Source organism: Sorex araneus, chromosome X, assembly GCF_027595985.1.
Source record: "Sorex araneus isolate mSorAra2 chromosome X, mSorAra2.pri, whole genome shotgun sequence".
Lineage (NCBI taxonomy): Eukaryota > Metazoa > Chordata > Mammalia > Eulipotyphla > Soricidae > Sorex > Sorex araneus.
The window spans coordinates 163,973,030-163,987,666 of NC_073313.1; the positions used below are offsets into that span (position 1 = coordinate 163,973,030).

A 14,637-nucleotide genomic window follows, 5' to 3' on the forward strand; every position below is an offset into this window, starting at 1 on the left:
AAAGTTTAGGAATCAGGACTCCGCTTGCAAGGCTGGTCTATAATCTTGCAGTAAGTACAGACTAGTGTGTATTCAGCGGCAGATCACATGCCTCTATGATGTTTTGTTTTGTTTTGTTTTAATTTTTTTTTGGGTCACACCCAGCAATGCACAGGGGTTCCTCCTGGCTCTACACTCAGGAATCACCCCTGGCGGTGCTCAGGGGACCATATGGGATGCTGGGAATCGAACCCGGGTCGGCCGCGTGCAAGGCCAACGCCCTCCCCGCTGTGCTATTGCTCCAGCCCCTCTATGATGTTTTGTTTCTGTTTTTTTTTTTCTTTTTGGGTCACACCTGGCGATGCACAGGGGTTCCTCCTGGCTCTGCATCTCAGGAATTACCCCTGGCGGTCCTCGGGGGATCATATGGGATGCTGGGAATCGAACCCGGGTCGGCCGAGTGCAAGGCCAACGCCCTCCCCGGTGTGCTATCGCTCCAGCCCCCATGCCTCTATGTTTTAGGGCCTAGCTGTGATGCTGGCAACACAAAACCCAAAGTCAAAGTGTGTTCAGTAACTAGGCGCTCTCTCTGAATGCTTTACAGTTTATCTTGTTTCAATGACAAGAATCCAAGTCATTCACTCCTTAATCCCACTTCATAGTAGTAAGTCGAAGTTGGGTAAGAGAAGTTGAATAAAGTTGAGTGGAGTCTCATTTAAAAATACACAAACCAGGGGCTGGAGCAATAGCACAGCGGGTAGGGCATTTGCCTTGCACGCGGCCGACCCCGGTTCTAATCCCAGCATCCCATATGGTCCCCTGAGCACCGCCAAGGGTAATTCCTGAGTGCAGAGCCACAAGTAACCCCTGTGCATTGCCAGGTGTGACCCAAAAAGAAAAAAAACAAAAACAAAAAACCACAGACGGGCAATTAAAATGCTGAAGGACCCCATTAGACAGAAGTTAAAATTTCCTTTTCCTAGTCAAACGCACTAGGAGGAACTTCTATGTAGTCAATAGTTCGGTAAGTTTCTGGGACTGGAGCAATAGCACAGCGGGTAGGGCGTTTGCCTTGCACGCGGCTGACCCGGGTTCGATTCCCAGCATCCCATAGGGTCCCCTGAGCACCGCCAGGAGTGATTCCTGAATGCAAAAGCCAGGAGTAACTCTTGTGCATCGCTGGGTGTGACCCAAAAAGCAGAAAAAAAATACCAAAAACCAAACCAACAAAACAAAAAAATGATAGTTTGATTACTTTCATCGATATGCAAATTTGGCAGGCTAAACTGGAGAGTCCAGAAAAAACTAGACTTAAGTACAATAAGTACTATAGTGTAATATAGTACTATAGTACAATATACTATAATATACCATAGTATATTATGCTATATTATACAGCACATAGCATGTTATGTATAATATACTATATTACTATATACAATATACTGTAGTATATAATATAGTATAGTATGTAGTATATATAGTATATGGTATAGTATACTAAGTATATTCGGTACAATAAGTACAATAGAAATCTTGAGTATAATAGAAATCAAAATCCATCCTCCTCTTAGTTGTAACTTTACAGTCATACCTTTCTGTAGAGCTCTGACCCTCCAATGAGTCAAGTGGGTTTGTTATCCCCTTCCTCTCCCTGGCAGGAGCGGCTGCTACTTTTATTAGCACAACAGCCTGCCACAAGCTCCTTCCCAACTTGAAAGAAAGGATCTGCCTTTGTTGTGGCCGATTAGCATGAACCAGAGACTTCTCTAGAGGAGGTCTAGCTTCCAGTGGGGCGGGGAGAGCACCATTCCCAAGACCCCAGATGAAAACTTTCCAGCTATATAAAAACTGCCTTTCGTTCATTCCTGAAACACATAAAGGCTGGTTTTCTACTTGTCTTCAGAGGGAAAATCATTATGTAAATCTGCTACATTTTTTAATTCCACCACAATCCTGAGGCAAATACGTTCAAGGAACTGAAGCGGGAAATAAATCACAGTGAAAACATGCCTATTCAAGAGAAAAATACGGTGCAATTTTTAATGCATTACCAGGCACTCTTTTCCTTGATGGCGTCTGCTCTGGGTAGCTGTCTGACTAATAAAACTAGCAATTCCTCCCAAGTACTCCATTTTATACACATCAGCTACCACCTTTTCTTTTTTGTAAAAGCCTACACGTTGATGTTTTGGTCGGCTTGTTAACTTGTGTTTTCCGTGTTGTGTTCTGGGGTACAGGGATCAACCCGGGCCTCATACAGGCCAACTGAGTCACACCCCCAACTCCACCTGCACTGCGAAGACGTGAGCAAGAGGAGAGCACTGAGCAGAAACAGGGCAGACCTGACTCCGTTCTCGAGGGCGGCAGGCGACCCTACACAATGCCAGCCAGAGCTCTGTTACTTCTCTCTACTCGGAACATGTTCCTCTCGCCCTTGTTCAGTTCCTACGACACTCAGCCCCTCTGAAGTCACTCCAGGGATCAGGTACATGCACATCCCCGTTTTCAGCGTGGCCTGGCTCTGTCACTCTCAGTGCTTCCAGCGGGCATTCCTCTCTGGTGCCAGAATGTCTTCGCTATATACGGCACATGGCATCCAATACGGCAATGGACCTGCTGCGTTACCCACTGGGCTTACAATTCTACACACACACACACACACACACACACACACACACCTGGTGCCTTCATCTTTTTATTCTCAGCCTAGAGACAGAGAACTTTCTCAGTTGGTAAGAACTGTATAAACCCTGGTTTGCTCATTTTATTGCCATAACCACGTTTCCAAAGCTTTGAACAGCTCACTGGGCTAAGATTAACATTTCCCAAAGAGGCCCAGGAAGATGGGCACCAAAGGCTGGAGCAGGAAGTCGGTGATTCAATGCCAGCACGGGGGGCTGGAGGGATAGCACAGCGGGTAGGGCGTTTGCCTTGCACTGCCAACTCGAGTGAAATCAACTCTGGCTTCTGTCATATTCATAATTCCTGAGTGCAGAGCCAGGAGGAACCCCTGTGCATCGCCGGGTGTGACCCAAAAATCAATGCCAGCACGGGACCACACAGTCATCTCCAGGCCTCACGGGGACTGACCCCCCATCCCCGACCCCAAAGTACCCGATACACAGCAAGACTTGTAATGAGCAAGCAATGTGCTCCTCTCTCAAAATAGTCACAATGCTCATTTTGTGGAAAATCGACGTTGGCTTTAGGAATAGGCCTAAATCCACCATACAAAGCCAGGAATGGATTTGAAGCATTTGAAGAAGCCCTCCTGAGTACCTGAGATACGGGACATCCTCGTAGAAAAGTAACACTGCTCTAGGTCTTCAAAATGAGCCGTGAGTCGTTTTCGTCTGGAAGCTAAGGTGCTGTTGTACCAGGGCTGCTTCTTGGTCTAAAGTGAAAGGAAGAAAACAAAACAAAACCACTTAAAACTTGCAAGCAAACCTTACTCGCTCTGCAGGAAAGTCCTAAACGCATGCCTGTATTATTTCAAATGTCTATCATATTCAAATAGTTATAGGTGGTAAAAATGCACGGTTCTTCGGTCAGTTTCCAACTTTTGTCTTAAAGCAAAAATAGGCTTCAAGATTCATTTTTCAAAAATGAAAAAAGTTTTTTCAACACTCCCCAATGAAGTGCAGGTAGAATCCATTACTGAGAATCAATTTTTTTTTTTTTTTTTTTTTTTGCTTTTTGGGTCCCACCTGGCAATGCGCAGGGGTTACTCCTGGCTCTGCACTCAGGAATTACTCCTGGTGGTGCTCAGGGGACCCTATGGGATGCTGGGAATTGAACCTGGGTCGGTTGCATGCAAGGCAAACGCCCTCCCCGCTGTGCTGTCGCTCCAGCCCCTGAGAATCAAAAATTGTTAAAAGAAACAATTACTAAGAGAAAAGTAATTATTTTGCCAACCCTATATTGCAGTCACTGTACCCTTTGAATTAAAATAGTGTCTGACAGTATGGACAATGAATTTAAGTTAACACTGTAGAGTAAGAGTAAGGAGCAGAATAAACGTTGGAGCAATTTGACATTTATTAGAACAGAATGTCTAAATCAGGTATGTGGACAGCCAATACACCTGCAGCATACTGGCTATGACCCTCAGACTCTCTCCTCAGCCCCAGTGTATCTGTTTTATTGGATTTGTTTGTCTTGAGTCACACCCAGCAGTGCTCAGGGCTTATTCCTGGCTCTCTGGGGATGACAATCGGTGCCAGGGGTTCAAACCAGGCTCTGCCGCATCCAAAGCTGGTGCCTTCCCCCCTCTACCATCTCCCTGGCCCTAATATCTTTGTTTTTAAGGAACTCCAGATGGGAGTAATTGGAAGGGACATTACGTCTGCTGTCCCTTAGATGGTAATCCAGGCCTGTTGAAACCGTACATACATGTATGTGAGAGAGAGAGTAAGAGTGGGACGGTTAGTGGGCAATGTGGGCACGGTCTCGGGAAAGTAACAGTTATCTGAACCATTCTTGTAACTGTGTTTGAGTCTGAAGTTATTCCAATATCAAGTTATTAAATAGGCCAGGCCTCCAAATCAGGACTGGGAAATATCCTCAGGTCACAGATGAAGAGAGGAACAGTGGAAAACTCATCAGATGATTCAGTTAAAAGAGAGGCGAAGCAGAGAAGTTTAATCTGAAAACGCACAGATGGGGGAGGGGAGGGCAATGGCTGGTTCTTCGATAGAGCACCTGTGTGTTCCATTCCCACTGCTGAGGTGACGCCAGGTGCACTGCATGGGGGCCACCTCCAGGGCAAGTGTGTCTGCATGTACTGCCACACAGGGCACTGCAAGGTAAATGTGCTATGATCCAGCGAGCAGTGCAGCGTCACCAGTGTTGTGACCAGCGAGCACTACGGCATCACCAGTGTGGTCCGTGAGCACCGCATCATCACCAGTGTTGTGACCAGCGAGCACTGCAGCATCACCAGTGCTGTGACCAGCGAGCACTGCAGCGTCACCAGTGTTGTGACCTAGAGAGCACTGCATCGTCACCAGTGTTGTGACCCAGTGAGCACTACGGCATCACCAGTGTGACCAGAGAGCACTGCAGCATCACCGTGCGCAGCCCCAGACAGCTGCGACCCCAACCAAAGGGACGGGAGGAGGGGAGCAAAAACCATAATGGGTAGTTGCTGAGCAGAGTGCAAGCTGAGTCTGGATAATTTGCAGTTTCCTCCTCTATCATTTCCCCTCTCAAGGTCTGCCGTCGCCCCATGTCCTGTGCGAGGACTGAGCCCCTCCACGACCATGCCTCGGGGCCGCAGCGCTCCCAACGGCTGCCTGCACCGGGCATGCTCCTGACCAGTCCCACTCACCTGAGAACTGCCACTGAAACCCGGCGGCTGGCTGTACTCGGTGGAATCAATGATACTACTGCAAAGGAAGCGAGAAAAACACAATTTCAGTGCTCACCGGAAAACACATCAGACAGACACGTGTTTCTGTGTGTGAAGCACAAAGCACCGCCGTTAATTCAGATCTCAAATAATGCCAAATAATGCATGGTAAGGGGGGAAACATTGATGAATGCTTCAACAATTTACCCCGTAACCCCCTCCCCCAAAAACCACGCATGCTGAGAAAGATGTCGCCAGGGAGTGATCCCACAAGCATACACATGTGTTTGCTTTGACGTCATGTCCAAGGAGGTGGTCTGTGGGTCAGGACCCTACTGAATGCAGGGAGGACTGAGTCACCCTCTCGAGACTACCCAGCCTCCCGCTCAAACTCAGAGCTACCAAAAACCGTCCAGGCGAGAGAGAACGGTCAGACGTGTAGTACCAATAGTAACCGTCAAAAACGATCCTTTCATGAACTGCAAGTTACAGGTGTTGGGGGGTGTACGCCAGCGGCCAGGGGCCCAACGGACCAGCAGCGAGAGGTCCAGACTTTGCCTGTAACTCGAACCCTTCCGGCCCACACTGACTCATTTCAACCCCCTTGTAGTTCTTACCGTTTCTTTCTAGCCACTCCATCATTCCTATCTCGGTCCCACCTCCAATTAGCCTCTGAAGACTGCTGACAGCTAAAAGGGGATGGATAGGGGCTGGAGCGATAGCACAGCGGGGAGGGCGTTTGCCTTGCACGCAGCCGACCCGGGTTCGATTCCCAGCATCCCATAGGGTACCCTGATTCCTGCCAGGGGTGATTCCTGAGTGCAGATCCAGGAGTAACCCCTGAGTGTTGCTGGGTGTGACACAAAAAGCAAAAAAAAAAAAAGGTGATGGATAATACGTATACGTGCCACCCAAGAGTGGAGTGACCTACTGAAAAAGACTCTGTCTTCTTTTGCTGTATTCGTAAACCCGAATGAAATGTAAGCAACCGAGGATACTGCTGAAAGCAACCCTTTCCACACAAGTCCACAAAAATCATTATTTTGGGAGTATCCCAATCATCTCCACGGTCAAACACGAGAGGCCATCTTAGGGTGATAGAGATTTGGCTTCCACAAGGCTGGGGACATTCGTCTTACTAGGTTTCTCGCTTCCCAGCCTACTGGCAATGATGAAAGCACTTCAGAGAGATTTAAAATGAAAAATTTCTGTCTCTAATTCTCACTACAATGTCCCAAAGGAGGAAAAAAGAGTCATTAAAATTTTTCCCCTACTAGTAGTCCATAATATACAATCTCACATCTCCAAATATAGAACAGATCAAACGGCCCTCGTAGTAGTGTTAAAATTAAAAACAGAGCAATAGAAATTAGTTCATTTTGCTCCTAGTACAGTGTCTGGGTTAGGAGGGCAGGGAGGGGACCTTCCAAGCACTTGTTACTACAAATGAGAGCGTGACCAGCACCCTCTCTAGCTAACGAGACCACCCCCACCTGGCTCTGCAATCACGCCCCTGGAATTTCCACCGACCCCACTGAAGGGAGTAACGGGCCAAAATGGAGGAGACGCCAGACATTCCCGTCTCCATTCCTGAGCTAGGGATGCCGCTCAGAGGTACCGCCCTGCCTCGCCTGCTTCCATCTCACACTGAGAATTAAAAAAAAAAAAAAAAAAAAAACACACCACCAGAAGAGAGCTCTCTGCTCCATTTTAATTAGTGAAACCAAATCCCCTGGCATCTGTACAAACATTAATAAAATTATGAGATGACAGTTCAGAGGGCAGTAAAACATACCAATATTGAGGCAATTTCTAAAGGCGCTATATATTTCAGACCTCCGTGACTGCAAGCCTGAATAATAATGATGTTATATATGAGTGTAGATGGTGGCATAAAACTAAACTCAAGATACTGAAATCATCGGTTATAAAAGGCCATGGAATTTTATATGCATTTCATAGCTGGGCTTATTCACTAAGAAATACGACCAGTGCCGTAATAAAGTGAACGCAAGAAATATTACAGACAAAATCTTATAATCCTTTCCAAAATGTGTACACAAAAAGTAACCCGATTAAGGAGAATACTAGGAAAATAATAGGGTCTTTCTTCTTGGTCCAGGTACAAACGAATTCTCTTTTCTGCTCCTCCTTTATATTCAAACACCATTTATTTATTTAAGCTTATTTAAGTTGTGCATGACTTAAATAAGCTTTCCAGGCATTCAATATTCCAACCCCCACCCCATCATCACAGTCACCTTCCCTCCACCACTGTCTCCATTTTCCCAATCACCCCGAAAGCCTGTCCCTGTCGCAAGCACAGAAGAATTTACTTTCTATTGCTTGTTGCCACACTAACCGGCTAGTGGAATGATCCAAAAATAATCAGCGAAAAAGAATTTTGTGACAACTGTTCTCCCTCGTCAGGGGACACTGAGTCCTTGTCTGAGGGGCTCCAAGACCGTTGCTAACTGAGCCTCAGCTGGCTTCTATATCCCACCTAACTTGGTGTGCTCCTACGAGGGTGTTGTTATTGCAGAGAGCAAAGCAATTCGACTCTTGACTTAGCTGCCATCACCCCCAGGTGGGAAACCACAGGATCAAAAGCAGCCCCCAGATTTTCTGGAAAACAATATGGACAGTCCCTTCAAAAACTAGAAATTGATGGGGGCTGGAGCGATAGCACAGCGGGGAGGGCATTGGCCTTGCATGTGGCCAACCCGGATTCGATTCCCAGCATCGCACAGGGTCCCTGAGCACCGCCAGGGGTGATTCCTGAGTGCAGAGCCAGGAGGAACCCCTGAGCATTGCAGGGTATAACCCCCCCCCAAAAAAAAAACCTAGAAATTGAGCTTCCATATAGACCCTGCAATACCACTTCTGAGAATGTATCCCAAGGATGTGAAAAAAGCACAGTAGAAATGACATCTGTATTTATATGTTCCTTGCAGCACTGCTCACAATAGCCAAAATCTGGAAACAACCCGAGTGCCCTAGAACAGATGACTGGTTAAAGAAACTTTGGTATATCTACACAGTGGAATACTATGCAGCTGCGAGGAGAGATGAAGTCATGAAACTTGCTTATAAATGGATAGATATGGAGAGTATAATGCTAAGTGAAATGAGTCAGAAAAAGAGGGACAGACATAGGACTGCACTCATTTGTGGCGTACAGAATAACATCACATGAGGCTAACACCCAAGGACAGTAGATACAAGGGCCAGGGGGATTGCCCCATAACTGGAAGCCTGTTTCATGAGTGGCGGGGAGAAGGCAGATGGAATAGAGAAGGGATCACTGAGAAAATGATGGCTGGAGGAATCAGTCGGGATGGGAGATGTGTGCTGAAAGTAGATAATGGACCAAATACGATGACCTCTCAGTGTCTGTGTTGCAAGCCAGACAGGGGGAGGGTAGGAAAGGGGGGTTATACCGGGGATATTGGTGTGGGGAATGTGCCCTGGTGGAGGGATGGGTGTTTGATCATTGTGAGATTGTAACCCAAACATGAAAGCTTGTAACTATCTCACGGTGATTCAACAAAATTAAAAAAAAAAAAAAGAAGAAGAAGAAGAAGAAGAAGAAGCAGCAGTCCCCAGAGATACAAGCATGAATCCCAAAAGACAGCAGCTCGCCGAAGATCTCCCGGACCCCGTACTAAGTCAGGTCCACCGGGACACCTCGGATGGAGCAGGTGTGTGCCTTCTGCCCGCTCCAGATGGAACCCCGATGACTTCCAGAAGCAAAACGCAGGTATGTGGGTTCAAGGACTGGGATTCCAGGGCACATGCGGCAGAAACTGGCCGTACCTTCCCATCTCCCCGGCCGCTCGGGGTCCTGGCTGTCTCACCCATGATCTGCCTCTGGGCCCCAACTCAGCATATCAACGGCCTTGATCCGAGACTCCCAAATCAATCTCAAGTTGGACTGGCTCCCTACAAGATATCTCTGGACTCCAACGATTTACAATTTTAGAATCCAGAAGCATGCGGTCACAAGAGTGGCCACGCGACCTCTCATGATATTCATAAAAAGCTAATAGTCAATACATCATCTAGCATCTAACCCTGGCAGGCAGGCCTGGATGGTATGGGAAAATTCGAATTAATGGTGGTGGGAAGGTGTCACGGGGGGTGGGCTTGGTGTTGAAATATTGGATGTCATCAATTCATTTGAACAAACTTATGAAGATAAAATAATAATAATTAAAAAAAGGTAGCCCCCAGTTATCAGGCAGGGCTGCGCCAGAGGCACTGGCCGACATTATTTTTTATTTATTTATTTTTTATCTTTGGGTCCCACCCGGCAATGCACAGGGGTTACTCCTGGCTCATGCACTCAGGAATTACTCCTGGTGGTGCTCGGGGGACATATGGGATACTGGGAATCGAACCCGGGTCGGCTGTGTGCAAAGCAAACGCCCTCCCCGCTGTGCTATTGCTCCAGCCCCAGCAGACATCATTTAAACCTCCCAACTCATTTTGGATTTTGGCTCCTGCCATTCCTGTTTCTCAAATGAGTGAACTAAGATCCTGGAGGACCCTGCATTAGGCCACAGGTGACGCCATCAGGAAATATTCAGAGCTCAGAGTTCCAGGGTCTACACAAACTCTAGACAGACTCTCTAGGTAGGTCTTGCTCTCAACGTGAAAAGAGGGGAAATCCTGAATTAGCTTTGTCTTACTCGAAGGAAAAATTTAAGGAGAAAAATAGAAAAACACAGCACCTGCTTACTAGCTTTGGTATTTACTATTTCAGTAAAATCATTCAATTTGAAAAGAAAGGAAAAAGGCCAGTAGGTCACTAATACAATTCAAATAAATTTAAAAATTTTTCTAATAAATGCAGGTGACTAATTTTATGGGCTAGAGCGATAGCACAGCGGGAGAGCGTGTGCCTTGCACTCGGCCAACCCGGGTTCGATTCCTCCATCGCTCTCGGAGAGCCCAGCAAGCCACCCGCCCGCACGGCAGAGCCTGGCAAACTCCCTGTGGCGTATTGGATATGCCAAAAGACAGTCACAAGTCTCACCATGAAGAAGTGACTGGTGCCTGCTCGAGCAAATCGATGAGCAACGGGGTGACAGTGACAATGACAGTGACTAGTTTTATACAGGACTTGTACTGAAAGTGAACTATTCACTTTTAAATGATCAATAGGCACAACAGCAAATCATGGGTTTAATCTATAAGCAAAGCAAACTTCGGGCTGGAGCGATAGCACAGCGGGGAGGACGTTTGCCTTGCAAGCAGCTGACCTGGGTTCGATTCCCGGCATCCCATAGGGTCCCCCGAGCACCACCAGGAGTAATTCCTGAGTGCAGAGCCAGGAGGAACCCCTGTGCATCCCTGGGTGGGACCCAAAAAGGGGGAAAAAAAAAAAAAACACCACCAAATAAAAAAAAACAAAAAAACTCTCCTGAGCTCAATTAAGACTGAGCATAACGGAAACAAGAGGTCTCTAAGTAAATAAGGGAACTGAATAAACTCATTTTTAAAACAAAGCATTGTCCGCGCATAAAAGTGGGCTAATTACTGTCGAGGACCAGCTTCTTCATTAGCATAAACGGAACACGAAATCCTGTATTGAGTCAACTCTCTGGGGCTGAAGTCAAAATGTGTATTTTACCTAACACCGCTAAGGTATTGACACAAACGATGCTTAGCAATGCACAGCGGGAAATCAAATAATAATGAAAACCAAATTTTAATGATTTCTTTTGGGGGGAGCCACAACTGGTGGTGCAAAAGGACTTTCAGCACAGTGGGGCCTTCCCTAGTGGATGCTCAAGGGACCCAGAGGTGCTCGGGATCCAACCCGGGCCTACGACGTTTTTGTAAAGCGAGTTCTCCAACCTGGCCCCAGTCTTTTCAGGTCACACCCAGTGATGCTCAGAGCTGACTCCTGGCTCTGCACTCAGGAAATTACTCCTGATGGTGCTCGGGGGACCCTATGGGATGCCGGGGATTGAACCCGGGTCGGCCACATGCAAGGCAAACGCCCTCCCCGCTGTGCTATTGCTCCAGCCCAGTTTTAGTAATTTTTTGAAAAGAGTTTCTCACCAAGGCCTCGTGAATTATAGGTTAAGAGCTACATTGCTTTGGTGCCAGTTACCTAACACTTTTCCAATGATGAGAGTATACGGCATTATTATTTCTTTTTATAAGACCTAAAACACTCAATTTCAAATTGAGAAGTCCCATTTAGCAAACCATAAAAATTCCCACGGCTCCCATTCTGCAGATATCTCAAGAAAAACGGAAAAAAAGAAAAATCAGCCTTGGGGCTTGTGATAGTGGAGAGGGAGTTTGCCCTGCAAAAGGCCGATCCGGATTCAATTCCCAGCATCCCATAGGGTCCCCCGAGCACCACCAAGAGTGATTCCAGAGTGCAGAGCCAGGGGTCAGCCCTGAGCACTGCCGGGAGTGACCCAAAAAAGCAAAAATTAAATTTAATTAAATTAAAACATCAGCCTTTGTGTTCAATGATTCCTTTCTAACTCATACGCACTTCAACATCCGGCACAACCATTGAAACAAATTTATCTGATTTTACAGTCAACACTGCACGGTGTCTGGTTCTGGGTTGGCAAACTTGCTTGATGTCAAAGTGCCGTTAAATTATGTCACTGCAATGTGGGCCCAGACAGGCTGATTCTAGAATTCTGATGGAAGACCATCAAAATGGTGTTTTCTCTTCTTGAAGAGAATGAATGCCCTTACATTTTGAAAATTTCTCTTATTCTTTTTCTTTTTTTTTTCTCTTTGGGTCCCACCCGGCGATGCTCAGGGCTGACTCCCGGGTCTGCACTCAGGAATGACTCCTGGCGGTGCTTAGGGGACCCGATGGGATGCTGGGAATCGAACCCGGGTCAGCCGCGTGCAAGGCAAGCACCCTCCCCGCTGTGCTATCGCTCCAGCCCCTCTTAATTTTCTTTTTTACTTTTCCCCCTTCAATGGTGCTGTGACAGAACCCTTTCACTTCCGAAAGTTTCACAGTTTCCAGGGTTCTAGAGTAGTTACGCCAATTAGTTATATTACACTAGGCAAAGTGTCTCATCTCCCTGACCCAATTTTCTCATTTAAAAAATTGAAAATGTAAGTTAAAGTCCCATTTACACAGAATTTTTGAGGTCTATAGCAGGGAATTAGTGTAACTTACAGAACTACCTAAAAACACATGTGCTACATACATAACTCTGGCAATTATAACTTTTGCAAATAAATACGATCACCTCTGCATGAGTAAACATTTTCTGATTTTGAAGCAAAATTCAGCTAAAAATTAACATGAACTTTTCCCTTGAAGACTCTTTAGAAATAAAAACTTGAAAAAAGTTTAAACCAAATTTTTTATAAACACAAGTGACTTCAATGGCTTTTTGGCATATGTAGTTTGGTTTCTGAAAGTGGGTTTGGCTTTTGAGTCTGGAACCAGAGCAATAATACAAAGAGGAGGGCACTTGTTTTGCACTTGACCAACCCCAGGTTCTACACCCGGCATCCCAAATAATCTTCTGAGCACTGCCAGGAGTGATTCCTGAGGGCAGAGCCAGAAGTAACCCCTGAACACTGTCGGATATGACCCCAAAAACAAAAATTAAAATATGGGGTTCAAAAGATTATATAGAAGATTGCAATACTTTTTGGAGCAATAGGGCAGCAAGTAGGGTGTTCGCCTTTTACGCAGCCGACCCGCGTTCGATTCCTCCGCCCCTCTCGGAGAGCCCGGCCAGCTACCGAGAAGATCCCTCCCGCACGGCAGAGCCTGGCAAGCTCCCCGTGGCGTATTCGAGATGCCAAACACAGTCACAACAAGTCTCACCATGGAGACGTGACTGGTGCCCACTTGAGCAAATCGATGAGCAATGAGGTGAAAGTGACAGTGACAGATTTGGAAATAAAACCCTCCCTGAATAAATCTGCTTTCATTTATCTCGCTCACGGTGACAGAAATATTTCAATGCTGAAAAATACTACAGTGAATGATTTCTAAACTTGGAGGTACAGACAGAATATCCGAAGCTCTTACACCGCTTACTGCAAAGGTTTTCAAAATCACTATGGGGATTCAGGTACATTAGCTTGGGTTTACTCAAGGTTTACAAAAATACTCTAAAGTATATGTTAAGGATTTCAAAGAAAAGGTCAGAAACTCAACCTTCAAATGACAGAAGCAATCAAGAATATTTCAGAAGGGCAGAATAACTTTTTCCCAACATCCTCAAGTGACCTTTTAATTGCAGATGGAAAGGAAGAATAGCTGTGAATTTTAGATTGAATTGCATAAGGTTAGGACTGTAGCCCTGTCATCCTGTTGTTCATTTATTTGCTCGAGCGGGCGCCAGTCACGTCTCCATGGTGAGACTTGTGACTGTGTTTGGCATCACGAATACGCCACAGGGAGCTTGCCAGACTCTGCCGTACGGGCGGGATCCTCTCGGTAGCTTGCCAGGCTCTCCAAGAGGGGCAGAGAAATCGAACCTGGGTTGGCTACGTGCAAGGAAAACGCCCTCCCCGCTGTGCTATGGCTCCAGCCCTAACAGAAACCTCAAATCTAAGCAAGGAATTCAATGCCCTCTCTACAGGGAAAATAAAGCTACAAAAGGTTTTGCAAAGTAAGCCTGTGAGACTTGGGTGCGAGGAGGTACTACAATTTCAGCTAGAGAGTCCCTGTCTCTCCCTCTCTTTCTGTTTTGCAGCCACACAAAGCGATACTGGGGGCAGGGCGGGTATTCCTGGCTCCACACTCAAAGATCCGTGCTAGTGGGCTCAGGGAACCATGTGGGAAGCCAAGAATCAGGCCCACGTTGGCATGCAAGGCAAGCACCCTTCCCAATATCTCTTCAACCCTGTGCGATTTCTTTAAAAAAAAAAAAAGAAAGTCAAAATTTTTCTCAGCACATTTAATTTCACCTCTTAATCTTAAGCATCATTCGCTGCGAGTACATAATTTTTCCCAAGTGTTTCTCTCAAACTTCAAGTGGCATGCAAATTATTTGTTTAAAAAAAAAAAGAAGAATCAAAACATTCCTTTGATGACAATTCCATTTTGCCCGCTTCTCCTTTATCAGCTGTTAACCAGACTCATGCTGCCAGCATCTCATTTTGAGAACAACACTGGTTGGTTTTTTTTTTGTTTTTGTTTTTTTGCTTTTTGGGTCACACCCGGCGATGCACAGGGGTTACTCCTGGCTCTGCACTCAGGAATTGCACCTGGAGGTGCTCAGGGGACCCTATGGGATGCTGGGAATCGAACCCGGGTCGGCCGCGTGCAAGGCAAACGCCCTCCCCGCTGT

At 46.4% G+C, this 14,637-nt stretch overlaps 1 protein-coding gene across 4 annotated transcripts in view; it reads right to left on the bottom strand.

Annotated features, from left to right (window-relative positions):
• Positions 1 to 14,637, bottom strand: part of COP1 (COP1 E3 ubiquitin ligase) — a 95,632-nt gene that overhangs the window by 43,744 nt on the left and 37,251 nt on the right. For all 4 annotated transcript variants that reach the window (XM_055120172.1, XM_055120171.1, XM_055120170.1 and 1 more), the window contains exons 9-10: positions 5,312 to 5,369; positions 3,262 to 3,376 (exon numbers count right to left, since the gene is read on the bottom strand). In XM_055120172.1, coding sequence (XP_054976147.1) covers positions 3,262 to 3,376; positions 5,312 to 5,369 — 173 coding nt within the window. The remainder of the gene's footprint in view (positions 1 to 3,261; positions 3,377 to 5,311; positions 5,370 to 14,637) is intronic.